The sequence below is a fragment of the Poromitra crassiceps genome (assembly GCF_964638095.1).
Source record: "Poromitra crassiceps genome assembly, chromosome: 20".
Classification (NCBI taxonomy): Eukaryota; Metazoa; Chordata; class Actinopteri; order Beryciformes; family Melamphaidae; genus Poromitra; species Poromitra crassiceps.
In genome coordinates this window covers 14,459,189-14,474,619 of record NC_139637.1, presented here as the reverse complement: position 1 = coordinate 14,474,619, position 15,431 = coordinate 14,459,189, and the positions used below count along the sequence as shown (strand labels likewise).

The 15,431-nt window shown below is 46.2% G+C and overlaps 1 protein-coding gene across 1 annotated transcript in view; it reads right to left on the bottom strand.

Annotated features, from left to right (window-relative positions):
- Window positions 1–13,969, bottom strand: part of LOC310794808 (plexin-A1-like) — a gene marked incomplete at both ends in the record, with an annotated part of 63,384 nt that extends 49,415 nt beyond the window's left edge. Inside the window, 3 exon segments of the mRNA XM_083656860.1 lie at window positions 2,081–2,315; window positions 13,810–13,954; window positions 13,956–13,969. Of these exon segments, the coding sequence (XP_083512986.1) occupies window positions 2,081–2,315; window positions 13,810–13,954; window positions 13,956–13,969 (394 nt within the window).
- Between the last annotated feature and the right edge of the window lie 1,462 nt (window positions 13,970–15,431).

The following is a 15,431-nucleotide window of genomic DNA, read 5'->3' as shown; positions in this document are numbered from 1 at the left end:
AGGGCCTCAGAGCAGCAGCAGCAGACAGAGTCAGGTGGAGACAGGCCCTCAGAGCAGCAGCAGACAGAGTCAGGTGGAGACAGGGCCTCAGAGCAGCAGCAGCAGACAGAGTCAGGTGGAGACAGGCCCTCAGAGCAGCAGCAGACAGAGTCAGGTGGAGACAGGGCCTCAGAGCAGCAGCAGACAGAGTCAGGTGGAGACAGGGCCTCAGAGCAGCAACAGACAGAGTCAGGTGGAGACAGGGCCTCAGAGCAGCAACAGAGAGAGTCAGGTGGAGACAGGGCCTCAGAGCAGCAACAGACAGAGTCAGGTGGAGACAGCGCCTCAGAGCAGCAACAGACAGAGTCAGGTGGAGACAGGGCCTCAGAGCAGCAACAGACAGAGTCAGGTGGAGACAGGGCCTCAGAGCAGCAACAGAGAGAGTCAGGTGGAGACAGGGCCTCAGAGCAGCAACAGACAGAGTCAGGTGGAGACAGGGCCTCAGAGCAGCAACAGAGAGAGTCAGGTGGAGACAGGGCCTCAGAGCAGCAACAGACAGAGTCAGGTGGAGACAGGGCCTCAGAGCAGCAGCAGCAGACAGAGTCAGGTGGAGACAGGCCCTCAGAGCAGCAGCAGCAGACAGAGTCAGGTGGAGACAGGCCCTCAGAGCAGCAGCAGCAGAGTCAGGTGGAGACAGGCCCTCAGAGCAGCAGCAGACAGAGTCAGGTGGAGACAGGCCCTCAGAGCAGCAGCAGACAGAGTCAGGTGGAGACAGGCCCTCAGAGCAGCAGCAGCAGACAGAGTCAGGTGGAGACAGGCCCTCAGAGCAGCAGCAGCAGACAGACAGTCGGGTGGAGACAGGCCCTCAGAGCAGCAGCAGCAGACAGAGTCAGGTGGAGACAGGCCCTCAGAGCAGCAGCAGCAGACAGAGTCAGGTGGAGACAGGCCCTCAGAGCAGCAGCAGCAGACAGAGTCAGGTGGAGACAGGCCCTCAGAGCAGCAGCAGCAGACAGAGTCAGGTGGAGACAGGCCCTCAGAGCAGCAGCAGCAGACAGAGTCAGGTGGAGACAGGCCCTCAGAGCAGCAGCAGCAGACAGAGTCAGGTGGAGACAGGCCCTCAGAGCAGCAGCAGCAGACAGAGTCGGGTGGAGACAGGCCCTCAGAGCAGCAGCAGACAGAGTCAGGTGGAGACAGGCCCTCAGAGCAGCAACAGCAGACAGAGTCGGGTGGAGACATTTTACCATCGCCTCAAGTGCCAGACGGCGCAGAGAGGATGAGTGAGTGAGTATGCCTCAGCACACATTACTGCACTTTGCCTGTTGTCAGCAACCAGGGCGGCTTTGCAAACTCTCTCTTTCTCTCACTCACTCACTCATAGCTCCTCGCTGTCACGCTCTCTCACTCACTCATAGCTCCTCGCTGTCACGCTCTCTCACTCACTCATAGCTCCTCGCTGTCATGCTCTCTCTCACTCACTCATAGCTCCTCGCTGTCATGCTCTCTCTCTCTCTCTCATACTCTGTCTCTCTCTCTTGGTTGATAAAAATTCGTAGGCTACAAAATGACCCTTTGGCAGTCAAGTTCAGCCTGCACATTGGTACTTTTACTGGCTCTCATAGATGCATTTTTGCAGGTCATCTACAGCAGCAGAAATCTTCACTTGGTGCTCGAAGAATATATATATATATATATATATATATATATATATATATATATATATATATATATATATATATATATATAATATAGCTATCTATAGGCTACTGTTTATTAAGATGTTGAATTGGTTTAAGTTATGTTATGTTAAGTTCATTTAAGTTTGAGTATTAAGTTAAGTTTATAGTCAAGTTTCCAGTCGGCAGCCAGCTGTCAGCTGAATTGGCCAGGCGCTGATTGCAGATTGCCGCATCTGTAGAGCTATTTTTCTGGGTCAACATCTAGCTAGAAGATACAGCAGAGAGAGGCACACCGAACAGATACACATCTAGCTAGGAGATACAGCGGAGAGAGGCACACCGAACAGATAAACAGAGAAGCACTTTATACATTTTCTCCGCAATGTTTGGGATACGTCCTGGACACACTGAAACCACCGCCCCACCTTCTTTGCACTCCAGGGCCACTCTGGACTCCAGGTTGTCCATCTGCAGCTGCAGGCGTTTGAGCGTGCGGTCGGCGTCTCTCGACTTCCTCTTGTAGGCGATCAGCACGGCGATGATGACCAGCAGCAGCAGGCCGCCGCCCCCTCCGATGCCGATGATGGCGGGGAGCGTCAGCAGGCTGTCCGAGTAGATCTGGAGCGTCCCGGGGGAGTACTCGAACCCGCCCGCGCGGATCTGAACACGCACGCACACACACACACATGCACACGCACACACGCACACACACACACACGCACATACACACACACACAATTGAATGAGCTTATAGTGGCAAAGCACAAATGAGTGACTTTTTTTTAAACTGGAAAAGTCAAGAAAAGTCGTTTTGTAAGTCAATCAGAGGCAGACTAGAGTGGGTCACTACCGTAAATATCCTAAATAGCATGCCACGCAACTGCAAATGGCTGTGAAATGGGCATTTTTGCACTTCAACATAAAAAAAAAAAATCTCAAAACTTATTGCTACTGTGCGCTGCTGTGCCACTGGCTACCAGAGGTGGCACCAGTGCCATAGGTTGCCGACTCCTGATCTAGATATTGTTGAGTGAAACTCTATTGAAAATAAGTGGCACTGGCAGCATTTTCCCCACTTTCTCAGTCATATTATTAAAATTCAATACTAGACTAAGTGACTTACTAAGATGAATGTTTGTTTGTTTTTGGTTTGCAGTTCAGGACCTCATTTATCCCTCTCAGTTTCAGCACACTGAATCGGCTCAGAAAGTACAGTTCTCATATTGACGTTTTCGGGCATTTTTCATCACTTGATGAATTTTCCCAGCCTACAGTAGCTCTGTTTCTGTTATAGAGAGTGTGACCGCCTACTTCCTGCTTCAGCACTGTACCAGAGATTTTCATCCGCCATTTATTTTCCCATAGACATTTCCTAAAATGCTTATAAAAATACTTTTACTTCGTCAAACCAAACGATTCACATATTTTTTAGAAACAGGAGAGACCACATAACATTTCACTCAGCCCAAAACGTTAAAAAAAAAATGGATTTAAAGAAAATATTTTTTCTGTGTTTTTTTTTTTAAAGTTTTGGTGAAATGTTCTATGGTCTCTCCCGATGCTAAATATAGCTAAACCGTTTGGTTTGATGAAGTAAAAAAAAAATATATATAAGCATTTTACGAAATGTCTATGGGAAAATAAATGGCGGATGCAAATCTCTGGTACAGTGCTGAAGCAGGAAGTAGGCGGTCACTTTGCCTCTCTATTGTGACTGGATGGAGGCACACGGTGATAAAGGACTGATTCGGATGGCTCTCTTTGCTCAGTATGTTGACCATTTTGTTTGGTGCTGGTGTTTGTCATGTACAGTATTTTATCATGTATAGAGACACTGCATGAAATAGGCCACGCCCATCACGGGGGAAAAGCTCCATTCATTTCCACACACCAGCGTAATTTTCCTTGAATTAAACATAGCTAAAAGCTGTTGTGTGGTGGGGCTGTGCAGACAACAGATGTAAAAAATCACCAGTTAAAGTTTTTTTGTACTCCTGAGCAAAACAAGGAAGCCATTGAGAATTGGCGAGAAGAAAAATGTGGATCTAGCTGTCAAGGAAGTAAGTTGGAGTGTTCATCTTCCGTATGTACGATCTTTTTCTACAACACGCAACCATGCACGTGACATAGGAGAACGCCAGGATTGGAGGGGGGGTTTCTGTTTTCCCCCGTCTTGGGCGTGGCTTCTGAATGATGACGCGTTACGCAGTGTCTCTATTGTATCATCATTCTATCAGAAACGCAAAGGCAGACAGTCGCAACACAACACGTGCAACTGACAACAACAGGTACAAGCAATGAGACACAGAAAACACAACACATACTGTGTGTTCAGTGCACACACACGCACACACACGCACGCACAGACGCACACACACACACACACACACGCACACACACACACACACACACACAGACGCACACAGAATAAGTAATCAAACAAAATAATGATTAGCATTTAAAACAATCTCTCCCCAAGGAGCAGCGGTAATTACAGGAAGTCAAACACATGTAATGGTTCTTGTGACTAACTAACTGCACTGTGCTTTACATAAGCCCAGTATGTCCCACAGAAACACACACAGCGCGGGAATCCGTCAAATCAAGGTATCCCCAGGGGCCTTGATTCAAATGAGCTATGACTATGCACTTTAAAGGTTGTGTACTGTAGTGCACTTTCATGTTCAAATGATCAAAGTATGATCAATTAGAGAAATACAATTTGCAATAGCGGAGACAATTAGACTGGCTTGTATAAGTCAATTAGCTGAACTTGGACATGATCAGGTTGCAAAAGAGCTCGTTTGAAACAGATGAATCTATCGTGCTAAATCAGCACAAAATAGTTATTAATAACTGAAACAGACAGTTTTAAGAAAGAGTTGGTAATAACTGAAACAGACAGTTTTAAGAAAGAGTTAGTAATAACAGAAACAGACAGTTTTAAGAAAGAGTTAGTAATAACAGAAACAGACAGTTTTAAGAAAGAGTTAGTAATAACTGAAACAGACAGTTTTAAGAAAGAGTTAGTAATAACAGAAACAGACAGTTTTAACTCATTGAATGCCAATGACGACAGCTGTCGTCAATTCAAATACTGACGTAGAGTGCCAATGACGACGGTTGTCGTCAATTGCGTTTTTTGACGGTGGGACGTGGATCAATCCCTGATACATCTCTGGTACAACTATTGTAGCTATTGGAGGTCTATAACCTATTTTACAGAACCCGTAGGTGGCGACAGTGCTCTCCACATAACAGAAAGGCAAGGAAAAAACAAAGAAGAAGTCGTTATGGAAACGGAAATCGCATCGCATCCGTATGCATCGATATGCTGAAGCACGTTACTGCAGCTGTGCCTGCAGCAGCCAATCTGCTCCCACAATTGAGCCGCTCCGTGTCGGTTGCGACAGTACATCCGCACATCCACACCGTGGAGTTATTATTCTCAACTGGAAGCATCGTTGCCGGTGACAAACACACGCGGAACGCTGTAAAAAAGCCTGGCTGTTCCGCACCCTTCACTGTGCGCACAGCAAACTCAGCAGAGAGCCACCACAGACAGGAGGAGGAGTGTGCAGTTGAGGCGAGGCGGGGCGGGGCGGGGGGGGGGGGGGGGGCACGCAGAGCAGCACGCAACACCCAGACAGACCCAGGCAGCAGGACAGGATTGACAAACGCAAGCCAGAATATCCGATACCCACCAGCAGCAAATCAAAACCAGCAAGAAGCTGCAACCAGCGCTGCTGGTTGTAGCTAAAAATATTATTCTGCCAAACAAAATTCCCTGGCCTAAACTGTTTTATTGAAGGAAATTATTTTTGAGGTGTGACTACATTAGAAAAGATTAGCTTCAGAGTCAGTGATGTGCTTGAAATGATTAATTTCACAAAAGGCCAATTATCTCAGCTTCTAGAAAAAAATTGCTATTTTTGGATGAATCAAGCTATCTTCTCCGGCTCATAACTAAAGAACGGAAAATGGGATCAATAAACTTTTTTTTGCAGATGATAGAATAGAGTCTCATCGTTCTTTGTGCGTGTTCAGTGTTTACATAGTAATATCACACAATATTCTGTGGGCCTCGAGAAATCACTGAAAACGCTCTGAAACTCTGGCACTGGGAGCGTCCGTTCTCCAAAAGTGGCTGGCACTCAATGAGTTAAGAAAGAGTTAGTAATAACTGAAACAGTTTTAAGAAAGAGTTGGTAATAACTGAAACAGACAGTTGCAGGATGGGGGTCATATGACATGGATGCAACATGAGTATGGCCGCTATTTATTTGGTGACCCATTTTCGAGGCATGGCTCTATTTTTTATTCTACTGACAGCTTGAAGGACGGATTGAGGAACTTAAAAAGCTGACGGCCAAAACAACAAAGTTTTTTTAGTAAACTCGAGGGAGGCGCACACTACAGCTGCCAACACACAGCTGAGCAAGGGACAAACACACACACAACTACACACACACGTATGCAGACGCACACACACACACACACGCACGCACACACACACACACACACACACACGCACACACACCCACAGGCACAACCCCGGTGTGTCTGGACACCCATTGGGGTCCCCTATATGTAGGTCATTCTACATGGGGAATATTATGCTACAGCTGTGTCCTTCTCTGAAGCACAGGGGGGAGACACACACACACACACACACACACACACACACACACACACACACACACACACACACACACACACACACACACACACAGAGACCAACACTTTTGCATGCACTAACACACAGACACACACACACACACACACAGACACACACAGACACACAGACACGCACACAGAGACGCACACATATGGCAGAAGAGATAGGAACAGACAGCTCTATGTTTTTACTTGGCTATTGTCGACAAAGCACTAACCTCAGCCAAAACATATCCAAAATTCAACATGACATTTGGTAAAAAAAGAAAAAAAGACAAGCGGGAGGGTAAGAACGCAGGAGAGATGGACTGGTGCTGATGAGAGACATCATATTGAATCACATGGCGGCGCTGTCAGTGGCTTTCGAGGTATATCGGCCGTAGCTGGCGGGGAGTAAATGTCATAAAGATATAGTGAAATGACTGTGGAGGGATATTGGTGATAAGTTGAAAAGGGGTGGTGCTGCTGGGAGGGAGGGAGGGAGGGAGGGAGGGGGGGAGGGAGGGAGGGAGGGAGGGAGGGAGGGAGGGAGGGGGGGAGGGAGGGAGGGAGGGAGGGGTTGAGCGGGTGTACTTGCACACAAACATCCAAATCTATTGGGCACGAGGAGTGACCTTCCCCCGGCCTAGACGGATGCTCTGGGAGCTGTGCGCTGATTCGGAAAGCCCTGTTACAGTCAACGCAAATGCGGGGGGGGGGAAGGTGCGCGACCTCCCAGTCGGGTGGAGCTGAGCTGTCCGCCCGGGGACTTGTGTTCTTTGACTTTTTCCTGAACTCCTGTATCAGCGTTTCAGCGAGTACAATACAGAAGGAATGGAAGCCACATCGACAGCGTTGTGTGTGTGGTGAGGAAAAACTAGCTAGCCCGCGACGTGCAGAACAACTGCATAACTTTTGCATAAATCATAACTTTAGGTTCGATTGGCCAAGAGTTGCACACCAGAAACATTATTGCTGTATCATTTCGGGACACATAACATCTCTCCTGGAAATTCCTGGATACTTTTTTGGGAGACAGAAGGTCTCTACAGCCATCAATCTTATGACAGAGACAGGGATTATTTCATAGCATGGCAGAGCTATGCTAGCAGAAGTAGGTCATCATTCACTGTCCTCCTGTCTTGCTTGATGAAACTCACCGTTTGTGGATAATGATTCTATGTCTCAACTGCGTTTTCAAGCCAGCAAGGTCAGACCTTCCTTTAGCCTGTTGTTTAGTTGAGTTCGGTTGTAGTTTATTTGGCTTCTGTGTAAGTACATTCGATCCTGTGTACTATTACATGTCTACAGCATTAAAGTTAAGTTAAGGCTAGTGAAAATAAATACAATAAAACGCAGTATACTGACTGAGGCAATCGACAGTGTGTCCAAAAAGTCTGGAATGGTACAGTAGGGACATCTGATGGATAGAAACCAGCACTGTGGATGTGCTCCCAGATGCCTTTGGGGCTACCTGAGCGAAAAAGTTTATTCTGTGAAAACTCAGCGCCAGCAGCATCCGACTGCAGCAGTGAGTTACCATCACCTGCACAGAGCACCAGCAGCATCCGACTGCAGCAGTGAGTTACCATCACCTGCACAGAGCACCAGCAGCATCCGACTGCAGCAGTGAGTTACCATCACCTGCACAGAGCACCAGCAGCATCCGACTGCAGCAGTGAGTTACCCGGTCGTCTGCACAGAGCACCAGCAGCATCCGACTGCAGCAGTGAGTTACCATCACCTGCACAGAGCACCAGCAGCATCCGACTGCAGCAGTGAGTTACCCGGTCGTCTGCACAGAGCACCAGCAGCATCCGACTGTAGCAGTGAGTTACCATCACCTGCACAGAGCACCAGCAGCATCCGACTGCAGCAGTGAGTTACCCGGTCGTCTGCACAGAGCGACTCGGGCAAGATGTTTTTACAGTGATTTGGACTCAGAGGAAGTTCAGAGGAAGGCGAAAATGAACATAACAAACCATATGGAGTGAAGCCAAGCGGAGAGTCGCTGTAGCTGCGTCGTACGGCTCTTTATTTCCTGTCGAGTGACACTTATCAAAAGCGTGTGCGCCCCTACAGTACCATAAATGTGCCATTCTGAGCCCTACAGTACCATAAATGTGCCATTGTGAGCCCTACAGTACCATAAATGTGCCATTGTGAGCCCTACAGTACTATAAATGTGCCATTCTGAGTCCTACAGTACCATAAATGTGCCATTCTGAGCCTTACAGTACCATAAATGTGCCATTGTGAGCCCTACAGTACTATAAATGTGCCATTCTGAGTCCTACAGTACCATACATGTGCCATTCTGAGCCCTACAGTACCATAAATGTGCCATTCTGAGTCCTACAGTACCATAAATGTGCCATTCTGAGCCCTACAGTACCATAAATGTGCCATTCTGAGTCCTACAGTACCATAAATGTGCCATTCTGAGCCCTACAGTACCATAAATGTGCCATTGTGAGTCCTACAGTACCATAAATGTGCCATTGTGAGTCCTACAGTACCATAAATGTGCCATTGTGAGTCCTACAGTACCATACATGTGCCATTCTGAGTCCTACAGTACCATAAATGTGCCATTGTGAGCCCTACAGTACCATACATGTGCCATTCTGAGTCCTACAGTACCATAAATGTGCCATTCTGAGTCCTACAGTACCATAAATGTGCCATTGTGAGTCCTACAGTACCATAAATGTGCCATTCTGAGTCCTACAGTACCATAAATGTGCCATTCTGAGCCCTACAGTACCATAAATGTGCCATTCTGAGTCCTACAGTACCATAAATGTGCCATTCTGAGTCCTACAGTACCATAAATGTGCCATTCTGAGTCCTACAGTACCATAAATGTGCCATTGTGAGTCCTACAGTACCATAAATGTGCCATTGTGAGCCCTACAGTACCATAAATGTGCCATTGTGAGTCCTACAGTACCATAAATGTGCCATTCTGAGTCCTACAGTACCATAAATGTGCCATTGTGAGTCCTACAGTACCATACATGTGCCATTCTGAGTCCTACAGTACCATAAATGTGCCATTCTGAGTCCTACAGTACCATAAATGTGCCATTCTGAGTCCTACAGTACCATAAATGTGCCATTCTGAGTCCTACAGTACCATAAATGTGCCATTCTGAGTCCTACAGTACCATAAATGTGCCATTGTGAGCCCTACAGTACCATAAATGTGCCATTCTGAGTCCTACAGTACCATAAATGTGCCATTCTGAGTCCTACAGTACCATACATGTGCCATTGTGAGTCCTACAGTACCATAAATGTGCCATTGTGAGTCCTACAGTACCATACATGTGCCATTGTGAGTCCTACAGTACCATAAATGTGCCATTGTGAGTCCTACAGTACCATACATGTGCCATTGTGAGTCCTACAGTACCATAAATGTGCCATTCTGAGTCCTACAGTACCATAAATGTGCCATTCTGAGTCCTACAGTACCATAAATGTGCCATTGTGAGTCCTACAGTACCATAAATGTGCCATTCTGAGTCCTACAGTACCATAAATGTGCCATTCTGAGTCCTACAGTACCATAAATGTGCCATTGTGAGCCCTACAGTACCATAAATGTGCCATTCTGAGTCCTACAGTACCATAAATGTGCCATTCTGAGTCCTACAGTACCTTAAATGTGCCATTGTGAGTCCTACAGTACCATACATGTGCCATTCTGAGTCCTACAGTACCATAAATGTGCCATTGTGAGTCCTACAGTACCATACATGTGCCATTGTGAGTCCTACAGTACCATAAATGTGCCATTCTGAGTCCTACAGTACCATAAATGTGCCATTGTGAGTCCTACAGTACCATAAATGTGCCATTCTGAGTCCTACAGTACCATAAATGTGCCATTCTGAGTCCTACAGTACCATAAATGTGCCATTCTGAGCCCTACAGTACCATAAATGTGCCATTCTGAGTCCTACAGTACCATACATGTGCCATTGTGAGTCCTACAGTACCATACATGTGCCATTGTGAGTCCTACAGTACCATAAATGTGCCATTGTGAGTCCTACAGTACCATAAATGTGCCATTGTGAGTCCTACAGTACCATAAATGTGCCATTGTGAGTCCTACAGTACCATAAATGTGCCATTGTGAGCCCTACAGTACCATAAATGTGCCATTGTGAGTCCTACAGTACCATAAATGTGCCATTGTGAGTCCTACAGTACCATAAATGTGCCATTGTGAGTCCTACAGTACCATAAATGTGCCATTGTGAGCCCTACAGTACCATACATGTGCCATTGTGAGTCCTACAGTACCATAAATGTGCCATTGTGAGTCCTACAGTACCATAAATGTGCCATTGTGAGTCCTACAGTACCATAAATGTGCCATTCTGAGTCCTACAGTACCATAAATGTGCCATTCTGAGCCCTACAGTACCATACATGTGCCATTGTGAGCCCTACAGTACCATAAATGTGCCATTCTGAGTCCTACAGTACCATAAATGTGCCATTCTGAGTCCTACAGTACCATAAATGTGCCATTCTGAGTCCTACAGTACCATAAATGTGCCATTGTGAGCCCTACAGTACCATAAATGTGCCATTCTGAGTCCTACAGTACCATAAATGTGCCATTCTGAGTCCTACAGTACCATAAATGTGCCATTGTGAGTCCTACAGTACCATAAATGTGCCATTGTGAGTCCTACAGTACCATACATGTGCCATTGTGAGTCCTACAGTACCATACATGTGCCATTGTGAGTCCTACAGTACCATACATGTGCCATTGTGAGTCCTACAGTACCATACATGTGCCATTGTGAGTCCTACAGTACCATAAATGTGCCATTGTGAGCCCTACAGTACCATAAATGTGCCATTCTGAGCCCTACAGTACCATAAATGTGCCATTGTGAGTCCTACAGTACCATAAATGTGCCATTGTGAGTCCTACAGTACCATAAATGTGCCATTCTGAGCCCTACAGTACCATAAATGTGCCATTCTGACCCCTACAGTACCATAAATGTGCCATTCTGAGCCCTACAGTACCATAAATGTGCCATTGTGAGTCCTACAGTACCATAAATGTGCCATTGTGAGTCCTACAGTACCATAAATGTGCCATTGTGAGTCCTACAGTACCATAAATGTGCCATTCTGAGTCCTACAGTACCATAAATGTGCCATTGTGAGCCCTACAGTACCATAAATGTGCCATTCTGAGTCCTACAGTACCATAAATGTGCCATTCTGAGTCCTACAGTACCATAAATGTGCCATTCTGAGTCCTACAGTACCATACATGTGCCATTGTGAGTCCTACAGTACCATAAATGTGCCATTGTGAGTCCTACAGTACCATACATGTGCCATTGTGAGCCCTACAGTACCATAAATGTGCCATTGTGAGCCCTACAGTACCATAAATGTGCCATTCTGAGTCCTACAGTACCATAAATGTGCCATTCTGAGTCCTACAGTACCATAAATGTGCCATTCTGAGTCCTACAGTACCATACATGTGCCATTGTGAGTCCTACAGTACCATACATGTGCCATTGTGAGTCCTACAGTACCATAAATGTGCCATTGTGAGTCCTACAGTACCATAAATGTGCCATTGTGAGTCCTACAGTACCATAAATGTGCCATTGTGAGCCCTACAGTACCATAAATGTGCCATTGTGAGTCCTACAGTACCATAAATGTGCCATTGTGAGCCCTACAGTACCATAAATGTGCCATTGTGAGCCCTACAGTACCATAAATGTGCCATTGTGAGCCCTACAGTACCATAAATGTGCCATTGTGAGTCCTACAGTACCATAAATGTGCCATTGTGAGTCCTACAGTACCATACATGTGCCATTGTGAGCCCTACAGTACCATAAATGTGCCATTGTGAGTCCTACAGTACCATACATGTGCCATTGTGAGCCCTACAGTACCATAAATGTGCCATTGTGAGCCCTACAGTACCATAAATGTGCCATTGTGAGCCCTACAGTACCATAAATGTGCCATTGTGAGTCCTACAGTACCATAAATGTGCCATTGTGAGTCCTACAGTACCATACATGTGCCATTGTGAGCCCTACAGTACCATAAATGTGCCATTGTGAGCCCTACAGTACCATAAATGTGCCATTCTGAGTCCTACAGTACCATAAATGTGCCATTCTGAGTCCTACAGTACCATAAATGTGCCATTCTGAGTCCTACAGTACCATACATGTGCCATTGTGAGTCCTACAGTACCATACATGTGCCATTGTGAGTCCTACAGTACCATAAATGTGCCATTGTGAGTCCTACAGTACCATAAATGTGCCATTGTGAGTCCTACAGTACCATAAATGTGCCATTGTGAGTCCTACAGTACCATACATGTGCCATTGTGAGTCCTACAGTACCATAAATGTGCCATTGTGAGTCCTACAGTACCATAAATGTGCCATTGTGAGCCCTACAGTACCATAAATGTGCCATTCTGAGTCCTACAGTACCATAAATGTGCCATTGTGAGTCCTACAGTACCATAAATGTGCCATTGTGAGCCCTACAGTACCATAAATGTGCCATTGTGAGTCCTACAGTACCATAAATGTGCCATTGTGAGTCCTACAGTACCATAAATGTGCCATTGTGAGTCTACAGTACCATAAATCAGCCATTTTGAGCGATAGCCCGGCTGACAGTGAATGACAATCGACATGATAATCAAGCTTTAGGCGTTTAACAGCAACGCGTGCAGGCTCAATGGAGCGCATGCTGGATCTATCAGAGAAAGTCCAAACGGTCCCGTCAGAACTCTGTCTCTCAGAGACGAGGCAGTGACACATGATGCAAAAACTGTCGGGGGAAAAGACGCGAGGGGTCATTCATCAAACTCACCAACAAGGTTAGAGTGACATTACGGGCCGAGTCCGTCATGGTAGAGGGGTTTCATATTACCGGGTCAGTCTGAATATACCGACTAGAGCCAGCAGCCCTGTGAGGCCTTTTATGAATTGCTTATGGAACAAATGAAAAACTGAGCTAGTAATTCACATCTATGAATAACCAGCCTCACTGTGAAGATCTCAGCCCATAGAGAGGCAAAGCGACCGCCTACTTCCTGAGTGAAATGTTATGTGGTCTCTCCTGTTCCTAAATATATCTGAACCGTTTGGTTTGAACAAGTAAAACTATTTTTATAAGCATTTTACGAAATGTCTATGGGAAAATAAATGGCGGATGAAAATCTCTGGTACAGTGCTGAAGCAGGAAGTAGTCGGGTCACTTTGCCTCTCTCTCTATAACGTCATGTTAACCCCACCGCTTTTCCCCCCTTTCTTAAACCCCTCCCATGTGTCCAACCGCAAAGTCAGGTGGACACAGCAGAGGACGGACGGCCCGCCAAAGTGGTGGGAGAGTCAAAGTCAAACGTGGGGGGGTCAAAGTGTCCCTGAAGGAGACAGAGACAGAGTGGGAGTGAGGCTCTGACCGTGACTTTGTGCTGTCCGGTGAGGTTGGGCCACTCGCACAGCAGCTGGCTCTCAGACAGCGTCAGGATGCACGGAGTCTCTCCAATCAGCACCGTGTAGTTCAGACGACTGCTGCCTGGAGCCGCCGGGATCAGGTTACGCCCCTAAACAGAGAGGGAGGGAGGGGGGGAGGGAGAGAGAGAGAGAGAGAGGGAGGGAGGGAGAGAGAGAGAGAGAGGGAGGGAGAGAGAGAGAGAGAGAGGGAGGGAGGGAGGGAGAGAGAGAGAGAGGGAGGGAGGGAGGGAGGAAGAGAGAGAGGGAGGGAGGGAGAGAGAGAGGGAGGGAGGGAGGGAGAGAGAGAGGGAGGGAGGGAGGGAGAGAGAGAGAGAGGGAGGGTGGGAGGGAGAGAGAGAGAGGGAGGGAGGGAGGGAGAGAGAGAGAGAGAGGGATGGAGGGAGGGGGAGGGAGAGAGAGAGAGGGAGGGAGGGAGGGGGAGGGAGAGAGAGAGAGAGAGGGAACATAGCTCTGTTTACACATCTCTGTATTAAAACAGGCTAACATTAATAGTTGTGCTACATTTTTGTTTATAATTGTGTTTTTATTATTATTATTATTATATTGTTAAGTTTCATATTTATTATTGTGCATTTTTGCTTTGTTTCACACCTGCTTTGGCAATGTAAACATATGTTTCCCATGCCAATAAAGCCTTTTTGAATTGAATTGAGAGGGAGGGTGGGGGGAGAGAGAAAGAGGGAGGGAGGGAGAGAGACAGAGAGAGAGATGGCATTTCATGTTCATAAAAGATGTCAAATGTGTTGTTTTTAATACCCGATCATGTTTTACTGTAGCAAAGACCGTCGTTATGTATTATACGTAGGAACCTAATTAAAAAGTATTACAAAATAAGCTGGATAGCATCAAACACCTTATTTTTCAACCCTCTCCTCCAAAAAACAATGAAATGAGCTTGTATATAGATTACTTCCGTCATTTTTGCTTATATAATTATACGCTTATTTGCTTAATAATATAATCCTTCAATGATCATGAAAGACATTTTCTGTCAGTAAAATCATCGTAAACTAAGTTGATAATTAGAACAAAGAAAAAAGAAAAGAGAAAAGAAAGAACGAGAAATGGTTTGTCCCAGAATCCCTTCATCTGACCTTCATGATGACGTCTCTTCCGTAAAGAACACATTGTTGTGTGTGAGGTTCTTGCTCTACTCTCTGAAGGGCAACAGCCAACAATGAGCTACATATTAAGACTATACAATTTAGATGTGTCAAGCTGTGTGATATCTGATTTAGGCCTCTATTTGCAGCACCTTCTCTTTCCCAGGTCGTCACATTCTGCCACACTTTGTCACACGCGCTGGCATCTGATCCTGACGAGCAAGGTGTTTCTGCTATCAAGTGAAACTAGATGAAGTCACGCATCCAGTGGTGCCAACTATGTCATGCCAGCGTGTTGGGAAGGGGGCTAAATAACTCACCACATTTAGGCTACATTTTGTCCAGGGTGACAAACGATTTTTCAAAGGGGTCCCTTGACCTCTGACCTCAAGATATCTGAATGAAAATGAATTCCATGGGTACCCACGACGAGTCTGCTCTACAGATAATGTACTGTAGCATTT